The following is a 15,003-nucleotide window of genomic DNA, read 5'->3' on the forward strand; positions in this document are numbered from 1 at the left end:
TTAAGTTAAGAGACTGTAATGTTATAACTAGATAAGTTGAGGGACAGTTGTCAAAATTTATCCCAAGAAACTATTAGTCAAAGTAGCAGTTTTTTGGGATAAATTTTGACAACCGTCCCTGAACTTATCTAGTATAATATTATAGTCTTTCAACTTAAAAAATGTAACATAAAACTCCTTTAACTTTCAAATTTTGCACAGTAAAATCCCTCTAACATCTAATTGTCAATTTTTGAGTTAGACGCTGACCTGAATAGTTCTAGCATTGAACTTAATCAATATTTCTCTTTCTCTCTCAAGTTATGTGTAAATTGAATCCTTTTTCTCACTGTAAACATAATAATTTTTCAGGTGCAGAGAGAATAATTTTACAATTTGAATAAGAGAGGAGAGAGAAATGTTGACTAAGAGCCATGTGGGAGCTGTTCATATTAGTTTTCAACTGAAAAATCAGTAATTGAAAGTTAGAGGGATTTTACTATGCAAAATTTAAAAGTTTAGGGGGTTTTATGTTACGTTTTAAAGTTTAAGGACCGTAGTGTTACAACCATATAAGTTCAGGGATAGTTATTGAAATTTACCCCAGTTTTTTGTGCTGTCAAGCAAATATTGTATTTGAAATTAACATTATGCTTAAGGAAATTTAATATAAATATTTGTTATGATATAAATTTTTGAAAAAAAAATAAAATATGAAAATAATATTTTTAATAATTTTATTAAGGCTTGTTAGCTAAGAAAAGCAAAAAATTATCGTGCTTTGGCAATTTTATGCAATTATTTCATTCTTGGCACAATCGCCAAAATTTCAAAATGCATAAATTTTTTATCAAAAATTGAAATTAGATTTGTAGGATTGTGTCCCAATCTTACGTGGCACTCCAGCTAGCGTTTTTTTATTATATATTAGTGGTCCCACTTAACCCATAAGCTAACTTAAGCAGGGTGTGCAGTTTTTTATTTGAATTGAAAAATCAAATGAAATCAAACTAATTCAGTTCAATATCATTCATAAACCAAAAATCTAACCATTCATCTAGTTTGTATAGAATTATGTAACTAATTCAGCCAACATCTCTCAGCCATGCTAAAACACTCATTCACCTAACATCTCTGCCATTACCAAGACACCCATTTACCCATTCCCATTTGCCTTACCTCACCCAACTTCATAAACCTAGTAATGTTGCTACCCCTACCCTCCCTAAACCATGCTAGAACACCTATTGTTTCTCCCTTGATCCCTTTCTTAGTTTTTGTCGATTCCTTATCTGGGGATAAATTTTAAGGACTGTCCCTGAACTTATCTAATTGTAACATTACAGTCCCTCAACTTAAAAATGTAATAAAAAATCCCATTAACTTTCAAATTTTGCACAGTAAAATGTCTTTAACTTCTAATTACTAGTTTTTCAGTTAGACGCTGACTTGGACTTCCAGCATGGAGCTTAGTCAGTATTTCTCTTTTCTCTCTCAAGTTATATGTAAATTGAATCATTCTTCTCTCTACAGATAAAATAATTTTTCATGCGTAAATAGAATAATTTTATATTTTGCATAAGAGAGGAGAGAGAAATGTTGACTAAGTGCCAAGCGGGAGCTATTCACATCAGTTTCTAACTTAAAAATTAGTGATTGAAAGTCAGAGAGATTTTACTGTGCAAAATTTGAAAATTTAGAGGGTTTTATGCTACATTTTAAAGTTAAAGGACTGTAGTGTTACAATTATATAAGTTTAAGGACAGTTGTTAAAATTTATCCCCTTATCTGGTCATTCTTTTATCTCCACTCTCCATAGATTATCGCTTCTCATGTCTTAGTTTTAATCTTGCCTTAGGCTCAAGTCTTTGACAACTTCACTGCACTTCATTGCCATAATGGCTACATCATCAGCTTTAGTTTTAATCTTTTATCTTAATTTCTCTCACACGTCATGATTCCATAGCTCCAATCTCGAATCCTTCTCTCTCAAATGCTTGCATGTTGAATTGATGGCAGTAATCTTGCTTGTGTGAGCTTGGGTATTGCATTTTAATTAATGAGTTTAGTTTATTATTCTTCATATTGGAATGATATATTATTTTAAAGACAAACAATTTGTATACATATATAAAGATAAACAATTTATAAAGTAAAAATAATATGAAAAAATGTCAATCCTAAAATTGAAACGTTTGGAGTGTGAATTCTATACAAAATGTCTATATACTTTTAACTCATTAAAGAAAATGCTGATATATCACTTATCAGTTAATAAATCTTATTCTCTTGAATTGGATTAGTTGATGGATGGGATGACACTCTTATTCAAAAAGTGTAAGCAATTTTCAAAAAAATTAAAAAATTAATGGAACAATGCCAATCCTAAAATTGATCGTGTGTAAAATTTAAATTCTATACAAAGTATTTATATGGTTTTGACTCTTTGAAGAAAATAAAAAAGTTAAGATATCACTTTTCAATTGATAATTGATGTTAATTATTTTGTAAAAGTTTGTGAAACTATTGTTTAATATTATTTGTTTTTCTTGATATGGTTAAATTATTTCTATAATTGCAATGTCATTGTGTAATTTGCACTTTGCATTATTAAATTTAAGCCCTATTGGCTGAAAAATCCAAACATTTACGTTTATTACTCATTTTATTCAAAACTTTCAATTTTAAATAATTTAATCATAACTTTTAAAATTGAATAAAATTTTATCCAAAATCCAAATTTTAGTTTGTGATTTGGACTTTTGACACCTGGGTAGCCAGATGACATGCCATTTAACATTTTCTAATAAATTTAATTTACCTTATCATTGACCTATTAGCTAGATAAATCAAATTTTTTCGTTTGTTAATTATTTTATTCAAACCTATTAATTTGGGCAATTAAACCAAAATTTTCCAAATTAAAGAAATTTCATCCAACACCTAAATTAGAATTTGATAAATTATAATTTAGTCTCTAATGTTTGATGAAACCTTACAACTTAGTCTTATATTTTCAAACCAAGCAATTTAATCCTTGAGATTTGACAGAACCTATAACTCAGTCTCTTAATTTAACTTTTATAGTTAAATAGCATAATAAATATATTATTCTATCCAAATTAATTCTTCTTTATGTCAAGAATTTTCTAAAATTGTTTTGGAATCTTTCTTAAGTTTTCCCATATTTATTTCTTGTTTAAGATTTTATTCAATGAAAATTTGATGTGCTGATGAAATAAAATTAAAAAAAAAAAAAATTCTTGCACCGGAAGAACAAAGATCTAGTTAGATTGGGTTTATGAGTTATTACTCGACCCACGAGATCTCTCGCTGTAGCTTTGATCTTGGTATTGCCAATGACAATGGATTTGTCTGAGGATATGTTGGCAAATGGAGGTAGGTCCCGACTCGATCATAGTCTGTAACGACTCAATCGGGGTAAGGAAACTTGTGGCTTCTCATTTCTCTCTTTTAGAAAATATATAAAGTTAGGGGTATTTTGGCCATTGTTACTATAATTAACAATCAATTGGATAGCGGGACTAAGTTGTAGGTTTGTCAAATTTCAGAGGCTAAATTACTTAATTTTGAAAATATAGTGATTAAATTATAAGTTTTACCAAACTTGAGGACTAAATTATAATTTATTTATTAGAATTTGAGGATAAAATGTTTGCATTAGATAAAATTTTTCAATTTTGAAAGGTTTGATTTAATTGTCTAAAATAATAAAAAAAATTGAATAAAATGAGCAATAAACGTAAAAGTTTTATTTTTTAACCAATCGAGTTAAGTAATGAGGTAGAATAAATTTATTAAAAAAAATGTTACATGACACCACCGAGCTATGCAAGCAGGAAAAGTTAAAATCCACAAATTATATTATAGGTTTAAAATAAGATTTCTTTAATTTTGAAAGTATTATTAAATTATCAAAAATTAAAAGTTTTGGTTAGAATAAGTAATACATTAAAAGGTATGGATTTATTCTGTCAATCCGCCTAAATTTAAAGAAATATTATTGATTTATTTTTAATTATGTTTGAATTAAGATATATATTATAAAATTTTAAAAATAATTTAAAAAAAAAAACTAAAGAAGAGTGTTTAGGGGTGGGGTGTAGTGCGTGGTAAAGTCGTAGAAGAGAAAAAGCTTTGGATAAATTAGCACTCTTGTACACATTAACAATCCTCAAAAAAATTTATAAAAAAATAAAATAAAAATAACAAAGTAAAAAAATTAGTTACTATTTATACAAAATATCTATTTGCTTTTCACTATTTAAAGAAAAAAAAATTAAGATGTCACTTATTAATTGATAGTTGATATAATTTATTTTGTAAAAGTTTGTGAAATTATGTTTTAATATTGCTTGTTTTTGTTAATATTTGCCATTTGCATCATTAAATTTAAAGAAAATATTATTATTTATTTTTAATTTTATTTTAATTAAAATATATATTATAAAATTTTAAAAAAAATATCTAAAAAAAGTATTTAGGAGTGAATGTGGTGCGTAGTAAAACCATAGAATAAATAGGCATTGAATTAAATTGACATTTTTAAATAAATTAACAATCTGTACAAAATTTATAGAGAAAATAAAAAAAAAGCATGAGTTACTGAATAATAGTAATAAAATAATAAACAAAATATTATTAAAAAAAGTTTTTAATAAGAATTAAAATATATAATAATTACCGATAAGTGATCGAATTAGCGGTATAGAGCTGATCTTTAGATGAATTTTACTTGTAAAGTTAAGAGTTTAAATTTTAAAGCTCTCCTTGTTCGAAAGAGATTTACCTGAATATCACTTATGGTGTGAATGTAAAATACAAGGTAATTAAATTAAGAAATATAATAATTTATTAAAAAAAATTAAATTAATCAAGTTTAATTAATCATACTAAAATCGTTTTCATAAGTTATTGAATTAAATATTAATAAAATTAATTAAAAAAATCCAAATTTTGATGAATTTTGTGGTCCCATTTGTTTAAGTTGACAATTCATGCTACATTTTTGCGCTGACTTAAGCCCACTACATGGCTACACCCTTTTAAGTTTTAACTTTCAAAGAAACAAGAATATAACAAACTTTTAAAATTAGCAGAAGAAAAAGAAAATTATGTTTATAAATTAATCATATTATTATGTTTTTTAATTTTATCGCGATTTAATGAAATTGATGACCTAAATGTTGACATAACCAATTAATGGCAATTTGAGTTTTTCACTTCAATAATAATAATAATAATAATAATAATAATAATAATAATAGTTAATTTAATTTATTATGTTAATTTTTTCTGAATTGATTTAAAAATAATTAAAATTATTGATTTATAAAAAAATTAATAAAATGACATTTGTTAATCGGTCTCTTTGCTCTTCCTCTCCTTTCCCTAATCATCTCTTTCTTCTTCTCCCTCGGCTCTCTTTCTGTCTCTCTCTCTCTATTTAGCCCCACCCCCAACCCTTTATCTATCTCAGCCATGTCGATGTTCTTCAGCCCTCCAGGCACCTCTTTTATTTCTCCCTCGCTTTCTCTCCCACCCCACCCAAAAATTGTAAAAGTTATGTTCCGGAGATAAGTATCTGAATTAATCCAAGCTTCATCACAAATCGCACAAAAAGGTTGACAGTCACCAAGGAAGCACGATAGGTTCAATTTAAGCCTCTGTCTGGAAATTCTATCAGGCTTTGTATATTAATAATTTTGGCCTTTATCTGAAATTTCTTTCTGGCTTTGTATATCTTAAAGGAATTTGCCATTAACCCAGCATAATCTGGACATAATTTTCTTAAGTACAATTATTGCGCATTCAAAGCCTTTTTTATTCATTTCTTTTTCTAGCAAAATCATATACTAAAATGGTAATCTCATTTTACCTAAACAAATAAGAGCACAATTGGGTTTGATTTGAGCTTGAATTAGCTAAGAATTAATGAGAGTTGCGCGGCTGAAGCTAGTGGAATCATGTGAGAAGAAAAGCAGTATACATTGCACTCAAGGATAGGTCTCCATAATTTAAGTTTGGGTTGTCGATGAGGAAAGATGAAGAGAAGTAGCACGATCTAAGCTGGTGAGGAAGCAAAGAAAGATGGCACCCACTACAAGATTGAGCTTAACTTGAGCAGCAGTGTGGCAGGGTGGATTTTGCGAAGGAGAGGACAAGGATGGGCATCTCTGTCAACGTAGAGAGAGAAGCGGCAACGTGGATGTGAAAGTAAGGAACAACAACAATATCATGAGATTTTGAAAGAGACAAATGAAAAATGGATAAAAATAAAAATATTTTTTAAAAAATATTACACTGAAATTCTGTTTTATAATATTATCACGTCATTAACAAATATCATTTTATATGTAACATTTTACATTAATATATAGCATATAAATTATTTAATAGTTATTTTATTAATATTAACACATAATATTTTATACGTAATATTTTGTATTGATATATAATATATAAATTATTTAATAATTATTTTATTAATAATACAATAAATAATTATTATAAAATAATTTATAATATATTAATATATATTAATTACATATATTTATATCTACATTATATATAAATTGATTTTAATTATTTTTATGATGAAATATTTATTAAAAAATTTAAGTGAGGAGAATAATAAAAATGAGATTTAAAATAATTAATAAAAAAATTCAAATATTATATTATTTTTATATATTAAAATTAAAAATGTATATATATATAGATTAAAATTATTAACAAATACATGTATTTGCACAACTAGTGTACTACTATGGCCGGAGAAAAGAGATGAAGTAACTGAATTTTATGGGCTTTTGTATTTTCTTTGGACTTTGGATACAGATGAAGAAGAAAGGAGAAGAAGGGCTCTTCGCCAAACAGGGCGATCTGTGCTAAAATTATTATTTTTTGCACCAATGACTAATGTCAACATTGCAGCCTAACTTTTCAATGGAAATTAGATTTATAATAAAAAAAAAACAAAAATTAATGTGACATTTTATTGTCAAAATTAAAAGTAAGTGATAAAATGGAAAAAAATAAAGTGCAATTAAGCTAATTTATTTACCCTTAATGTTTGAACTTCAAAAGTTAAAAGGAAAACTGCAAGTTTAGAGGAGGATGTAAAGAAATGTTATATATATATATATCAAATTATTGTAAAGTGAAATTAAGATATTATTAAATTTACTAATATAATAATTTATTGGCTAAATTTGAAATATATTTTAATTTCAATCTATAAGAATTAAAATATATTATAAGACGTTTACAAGAATTAAGGCATATTATAAAATGTTTTAAAAGTTTAAGTGCTACAAAAAAATTTTGATAAAATTTAGGAATAAACTTATATATTCTGTCTATATAATTTTGGATAAGCTTCTTAACTCTATTAAAAGGGTTGCTAATAAAAAAATTAAAAAAATATATTTCTATATAAAAAATAAAGCATAAGATATATCATTATCATGTTTATTACAATTGAAACTAATTAAATTTAAAAATATATTTGTGAATGTAAAGTAAACAATAAAACATAATAAATTTACCAGTCAAGATGGTGACCTAAAAATAAAAATATGTCCACTTACTTGATCAATTCAGATTCAATCCTTTTTATCTGTATTTTTTTATGTGCTATTTTTTAATATTAATTTTAACACTGTTTATAATAAGTTTTTGTAGATAATGGAAGATTTTAAGCTAGGTTTTAAAACTATATAATTATATTGAGAGAATTCGTAATTTTTTAAAAAAGAGTTTCAGTTTCTACGTTACTCCAATATGGCAATTGTCAGAATTAAAAAAAGTTCTCTCTCCTCTCTCTTTCTCTCCACGAAGTGAATTATACCCACACCATATACTTATATCTCACTTACTCTCCCTCTAATCTAACGCCCAAGCTCTTTCCAGCTTATTAAAAAAAATTACTTTTTTAAATATATTAATAAAAAAAAAATATTAAAAAATAATTTAAAATTAAATTTAATAAATTTTAATTATAAAAATATTAAAATAATAAAATAATTTTTTTAAATTATTATTATTTTTAAATAATATTTAAAATAATACTTTTATTTTAAAAAAATAGTTTTCATCCTTTAAACAAAATACTAAATACACACTAACTCAAAGCTCCATCCCAATAAATAAAGAAAAGAACATGTCAGATTCTAGCTATGAACAAATTAAATCAGACTTCAAATTTTCAATTCAAATAAATTTTGAAAAAAATCTTACAAATTTTTCCATAAAATCACATGGGTAGTATTTGATATAAATAAATTTCATGAATTTTGTGTAACTCATTTATAAATTTAAAATTTTAGTATTTGATTTAAATAAAAATTTATTTAGAATTCTTAATAATTAATTTTATAAAATTTTTTATAATTAAACTAAATTTTGTTAAAATTAATAAAATTTATAAATAAATTTCAAACTTAACATTTTATATATTTTAAGTGATAAAATTATTCTCCTATTATATATTATTTTATTTTATTTTATTTATTTCAAATATAAAATTTATTTTATTTAAAATAAATTTTATATTTAATATAAAATATATCAAATAAATAAATTCATTCACAAACATATTTTATTCAAATAAATAAATTCATTTACAAATAAATTTTATTATTAAATTCATTTATAAATGAAATGAATTTCACTATATAATTGAACCAAACATATTCATAATTTCAATTCAAATAACAACAAAATTAATGCAATTCAATTGAACACAATAACAGAACAAAATCTTTAGGGGTTTAGGAAAAACAAATATAAATCCTATCAAGTTTCATATGTTAGCCATACTGGGTAACGAAAAAATATAATTGAAAAATAATTAAAAATATAGATTTAATTGATAATTTAATTAATAAATATATATAATTAATAAGTTAATATATATATACATATTATAATTTTTCATTTTTAAATAATATTATATATATTTTAAAATTACAAAATTACAATGATAGATAATAAAGAGAAATGCGATTATTATGAGAATGAATTTAAAAATAATTAAATTAAATATTTATATATAAATTTATATATTTATTATATATTTTTTAAAAATTTTATATAAATTTAAATGTAAATTAAATATTTTATTTATTTTTTTTAATATAATTAAATAAAAACTCGTTTTCTCATATTAACTCATAAAATTTATTAGGAAAAAGAAATTCTATTCTCATCCGGACATGTTTAACCCATCAAACCCGCCCTAAACCAGCGGTCTACGGCACTTCCATTTCAAAGCAACCTATTGTCCTAAATATGTAAATAATTTCACACAACCCAATAAGAGATTCTCTTCATCTTCTCTTTCTATATTAAAATTAATCAACTCAAAACCCAAATTTCCCTCACTTTTCATCCTTCAGGGGAAAATCGATCCATTCCTCCAATGAGATCACAGAAAAGGCCGATCCACGCCGTCACGACATGGGTGCGACGACAGCCGCCCAAGGTCAAGGCTTTTTTGGCCGTGGTGTCGGGGATGGCGGCTCTCGTCTTGCTCAGATTCATCGTACATGACCATGACAATCTCTTCGTGGCTGCTGAGGCTGTTCACTCTATTGGTATCAGTGTACTTATTTACAAGCTTATGAAGGAGAAGACTTGCGCTGGTAAAAAAGATGAAAATTTTTTAGGTTTTCTTTCTAAATGGTAATTATAGGAATTAGAGAGAAATTTACGACTTAGCACTGATTTTTGGAATTTTGTTTACTGGTTCTTCTGATTGATTTTGATCGTTTTATGTTTGTTATCTTTCGTTGGGTTGTCAGTTTTTATTTTTGTTGTTTACATGAATGAGAACTTCTGAAGAAAAGTGAAATCCTTGTTAAACCCTTCAATCATCTAACTCCACGCAGGATTTTCTTGTCTGAGTGGCGAACTATGCTTTTTTGGGAATTTAAAATTTAAAGGTCAATTCTTTAGTTGAATGTGTGCATATTACAGCTTGTTGGAGTGAGTGGTTTCCATTGGATTGGATCATGCATTGAACATGCAATGCAAAATTTTTCATAGTTTACTTAGGATGGGCTAAGATTGGCATCATCTTGGTAATATGTGAACCCAATTGTAGTGTGAATTTATTCTGATCATCTCTATGACTGATTTCCTCTGGATGCTATGTAGCTTCATTTGGTGTCCAATGGACAGCTTTTACTGGTGGATCCTATTTTCATTAGATGTTGTTTTATTAAGGCTCCTTCTAGCTAATCTTGTTTAGCTTAAATGGGTATTTCTTGTAAAATCCAAGCAAACTAACAGATCGATTTCTGACACTTCACATGTCTCATTGATTGATAAATAAGGGTTTCCTAGTTCCTTATGGACTTTATTTTCATTGACTGATTTCGGCTCTTTTCTAACCATCCTTTGATTGATTTGTAGGACTATCACTCAAGTCCCAGGAATTGACAGCTATGTTTTTGGCTGTCAGGCTGTATTGCAGCTTTGTGATGGAATATGATATACATACCTTACTTGATTTGGCTACACTGGCAACGACTTTGTGGGTTATTTATATGATCCGTTTCAAATTGAAGTCTAGTTATATGGAGGACAAAGACAACTTTGCAATATATTATGTGGTGATTACCCATCTGAAACTGGCTTTTTAGTGTTTACCTGTCCAAGTCCTTTCATGTCTAGTGTGATTTTTCTTGTTATGGAATGATGTTTTATGTCTGATATTCATATATTTTTAACTCAAATCCTTGTTTTTGAATTTGGATGCAGGTGTTACCCTGTGCTATTTTAGCATTGTTTATTCATCCATCTACATCTCATAATTTATTGAACAGGATTTTATGGGCATTCTGTGTATACTTGGAAGCTGTCTCGGTACTACCACAGTTGCGGGTCATGCAGAATACAAAGGTGCTGTTGCATAGGATTTATGTTTAAAAGGTTTTCAAATTGAAACTCAAATCTTGGTTTTGTACTTTCAGATAGTTGAACCATTCACGGCTCATTATGTATTTGCGTTGGGAGTTGCAAGGTTCTTGAGTTGTGCCCATTGGGTTCTCCAGGTATGTTCTTGCAGAATTGAATCTGTATAGATTATGTCTAAGTTAATTTTGTAATTTGCTTTCAAGTTTCATGATTGAGTCCTTTATCTAACATTAATCGTAGGAGTGGTGATGATGGTTGCTTTTCTGAATTTTTGTGAACTAATAACTTCAAGTATGCAATTGACTTGCTTCTGTCTTGGTCTTGAATCTGCATGAGATACCAAGATAGAACTTGAACTGCTGTAGAGTTGTTGGTTGTTGCTTCTAAATTTTGCTGATATGATTGTTCAGTTAGCCACCATTGCAGTGATATCAATGCTATTTGGGTGATTACTAAGAATAATTTAAGCAAAATGTGGAACAATTTTATCAAAATTTATACAACCTGTTGTAAATTGCAAAATGATAAGGAATTCATGTGGAAGTATTAGGTGATTGTGAATGTGCAAGCTTCTTTTCCGGCAACATGTTTTATATTGCTAATATGTTGGCACCGAATTTTATGTGTTTTAAGAGTATGTATTGTATTTAAACTGGTTGGTTAACTGGCACCAAAGCACACCATGTTATTGTCAATTAAATTTCGCATTGTTTGTTATTCTCTACCTTTTAGATTCTAATCTGCAATAATCCATTGTTGCTTTTACGCTGAACAGGTTTTAGATAGTCGTGGACACTTGCTGGTGGCCTTGGGGTATGGATTATGGCCTTCAATGGTTCTAATCTCAGAAATCGTCCAGACTTTCATCTTAGCAGACTTCTGTTATTATTACATCAGAAGGTATGCAAATGTCTGAGCATATTTTCTTTTAAGCAAGGACAAAGTAGATGTGTCGTTACTTTTTTCAGGACAATACTGTCATTTTTATTATGAATTTCAATTTTGGGTTTGCAGTGTGTTTGGAGGACAGCTTGTTCTTCGCCTGCCCTCAGGAGTGGTGTGACTAAAGATCCTCTTCTGCTGTGGTCCATGAGCAACATTGCCTCCAAAATTAATGTTTTTAGGCAATGTTGTTGCAAAATTATTTTTTTCCCCACACAGGGTTGTCCCTTGCTGTTATGACTGGAAGTAAAGTAGGCCGATTGTAAATTTGGCGATGCAGAAACTTTGATGGATGATTATATTTGGAAAACATAATTTTCATAGTTGGATTAACTTGTTTTGTCAATGCTGATCCTTTACTGAAGTGTATAGACCAGTCCCTTGCATTGTGATGTGCTTTTTTTCTTCTTATGAATAATCCTTGTCGATGCTGAATCTAGTTGGATTACTTGTGTGTTTGGTATAGAATCCTGGACATTTTATCCTGCGTCTCTATACTGGTTTGCTCGAGAGTGTTTGCCCCTTAATGAAGGGGTCGATAGGTTGATCGGTATCAGTAGACATGCATCTGGGCAATGTTGTGGACATTGGAAATTGCCATTAGGGACGTGGGGCGACCTTCTATATGGACTTTGCCTATTGCATGTGATATATGCATGATTAAAGCAATGGCTGCCAATTTTGGTCAGCATATTCTAAAAGAAATGCCAATCATCTGCTGGTTAACTTAACTGCTGCCACAATATGACTGCTGTTACGGTTTAAGCTTTTGTTAACAGCATGTTTCTTTTGGGTTGATGAAACATTTGTGTTCTCTGAAATTTGAAAAAATCTTTTGCAATCGTTGGATGCCTCACCATTATAATATTTTGCACCATCAACATTCAACATTGAAAGATAAAATCATGAGAGTTTGGCAGGGGACTGGAACTTGGGTCTTTGGTTTAAATGAGAGCTGTAGTTAATTCCAAGAGCTTGAGTTGATCATTATTTTGCATTTAAGTGCAAGGTAAGTGCTCCGGATGCACTGCAGCTCAATGGAACACATCAATGTCGGATATCAACGAAGACCTGACGAGAGAGAGAACAAAATGGATTATCAAGTTGCAAGAATGCGTTTTCCTTGACTAAGGAAAATTCAAGTACGGGCATTTCTGGGACGATATCTAGAGAGCCCAAGTTATTACATAAGGGTTTAGACATGACATCATATTTAGACGGTGAGGTTCCTGGCAAGAATTCCCTTGAAGGTAATTCCAGGTCCAAAAGCGAGCATCAATCCCCATTAACAGTTCTCATTATTCTTCTTGATCTTCAAGCTCTCCTCTATCATGTACTCCAGCACATGCACAATGGTATTGCTGCTAGCATTACCATAGTCCATCAGAGCTCGTCTACTAGCATTTAATTTCTCTGGCAGCAAATCTAGTCGCTTTTACATCCTATTCAATATTGCAGGTCCTCCTGGATGAACTGCCCAAAGCAACTTATTGTACTCCTTTCCAGCAATTCCCATTAATTTATGACAGAATCCCTCGACATTCTCTTCAATTAAATGAGGAAGCTCCCTTGCTAGCTTGAAGCTGATCCCCTCTTCTGTGAGCCTGCCATCAATTATCTTTTCTCTTTCAGGCAAGAAATTCTGGATTGCTGTGTGAAGTTCGATGAGAGGATGTTCAATGTCTGAAACTGGGTCTGTTCCCATTATCATGGCTCCAGCACCATCCCCAAAGAGTGCAACTCCAACTAGTTCATATGGTCTGTCTGCACTCGGTGGTTTGAATCCAATAATGGTGGTTTCAGAAGTGGCTAGCAAAACTCGACTCCCAGGATTGTTTTCGGCAATATCTTTCACGACACGGAGACCAGCCACACCTCCAGAGCAACCCATGAAGTAAAGCATGACACGCTGTGCTTCAGGGTTGAGTCCGAGACCTCTTGCAAGGTAAAGATCACCACCAGGCAGCCTAGCTTCGCTTGAGGAGACATAGACCAAGTGAGTTATGTCTGACATAACCCTGCCCCAGTTCTTGATGCAATTTTGTGAGGCTTCAATAGCCATCAGTGTCCCAGCAGTATTACAGATATCCAATCGCTGCTTTACAGTAGGGAGGCCTTCAATGGCCAGTTCTGGGTATTTCTTTAGTATTTCCTCTAACATTACCACATACATTGTTTTGACGGTTGTTGTCTTGCCTGTGAGAACCATAGAGGGAAAATGACAGTTAATTTGGTTAGGAGAGTCCATACAACAATACATGCCCATCTCCAAAATGTACATGCTATATTTAGTTCTAAATTATGCCAAAACCATTTGCCAAGACAGATTCGGAGGGAACTTGCAGTCCCCGTAAAATTTAAATGGAAATTGCTCAGTAGTCATGAAAATGTACCCTCTTTCATGAGTTCAATGGCTGGACCTAGTAATATATAGGGATGTCTATCGAGCTTGTCTGAATCAGAATTGATGGTTCTAATTTAAGTTTCATGAGATCTGAATTACAAAATCTTATGGATTCTGATTCTAGTTTGATTTTAATTTTGTTCAAATCCAACCGTTGAAATTATTTTTAATTTTTTTATTTAAAAAAAAAAGATATTGAACTGAACCAGGCAGTTTAGGTCCAATTTAATGCTAATTTTGGTCAAACCGTTTTTCCCAATTTTGACTCCAAATCAGACGATCTGGTTCTGATTCCAAACTAGACAATAGCCAAGTCCACCTATAGCCCCTCGTGTCCCTTCATTTTAAGCTAGTTTCCGTAGATTTGCATACATTTATTAATTATAAGAATGGATGCAAAAACACTACAGAAAGAGAAGAAGTTAGAAGAGTTACAGAGTCTAGCTAATTTCTGCTTGAGGCCTGGATCATCACAATTGGAGTTCTTGAAATACCCATCAACCAGAAACTCCTGCATGACGAGCTGATGAGGGAATGCCTTGCCAAGAGCCAGAATTGTAGCTTTGCCGGGGTTGGCCTTCTTCAATGAACTTCCTTGTATAATCTCTTCATCCTCCATTCCTTCTCTTCAAAAAAGATACCAATAAACTTCCAGGGTCTAGAAGAGAGTATTTGAGCTTCTTTGTCTTGCAATGAAGCAAAGCGAGGAATACATACATACATATATATATATA

At 29.7% G+C, this 15,003-nt stretch overlaps 1 protein-coding gene and 1 pseudogene across 1 annotated transcript; one reads left to right on the forward strand and one right to left on the reverse strand.

Annotated features, from left to right (window-relative positions):
* The first annotated feature begins 9,225 nt into the window (after positions 1-9,225).
* On the forward strand, positions 9,226-12,211 carry LOC110633990 (uncharacterized). Its single transcript, XM_021782851.2, has 6 exons — positions 9,226-9,647; positions 10,420-10,619; positions 10,768-10,908; positions 10,980-11,060; positions 11,699-11,823; positions 11,938-12,211. The coding sequence occupies exons 1-6, from the start codon at positions 9,425-9,427 to the stop codon at positions 11,984-11,986; spliced, it is 819 nt and encodes a 272-aa protein (XP_021638543.1). The 5' UTR covers positions 9,226-9,424; the 3' UTR covers positions 11,987-12,211.
* Positions 12,212-13,078: 867 nt separating this feature from the next.
* Positions 13,079-14,943, reverse strand: LOC110633991 (type III polyketide synthase B-like; annotated as a pseudogene).
* Positions 14,944-15,003: the final 60 nt, after the last annotated feature.

The sequence above is a fragment of the Hevea brasiliensis genome, unplaced genomic scaffold (genome assembly GCF_030052815.1).
Source record: "Hevea brasiliensis isolate MT/VB/25A 57/8 unplaced genomic scaffold, ASM3005281v1 Scaf1, whole genome shotgun sequence".
In the NCBI taxonomy this organism is placed as follows: domain Eukaryota; kingdom Viridiplantae; phylum Streptophyta; class Magnoliopsida; order Malpighiales; family Euphorbiaceae; genus Hevea; species Hevea brasiliensis.

What these genes read in the sequence shown, in the direction of transcription:
- LOC110633990 (XM_021782851.2), top strand. Translation starts at nt 9,425, where the DNA reads ATGAGATCACAGAAAAGGCCGATCCACGCCGTCACGACATGGGTGCGA. An exon ending in GAAGGAGAAGACTTGCGCTG is followed by an intron (nt 9,648 to 10,419) that starts GTAAAAAAGATG and finishes ATTGATTTGTAG; the next exon opens with GACTATCACTCAAGTCCCAG. An exon ending in ACTTTGCAATATATTATGTG is followed by an intron (nt 10,620 to 10,767) that starts GTGATTACCCAT and finishes ATTTGGATGCAG; the next exon opens with GTGTTACCCTGTGCTATTTT.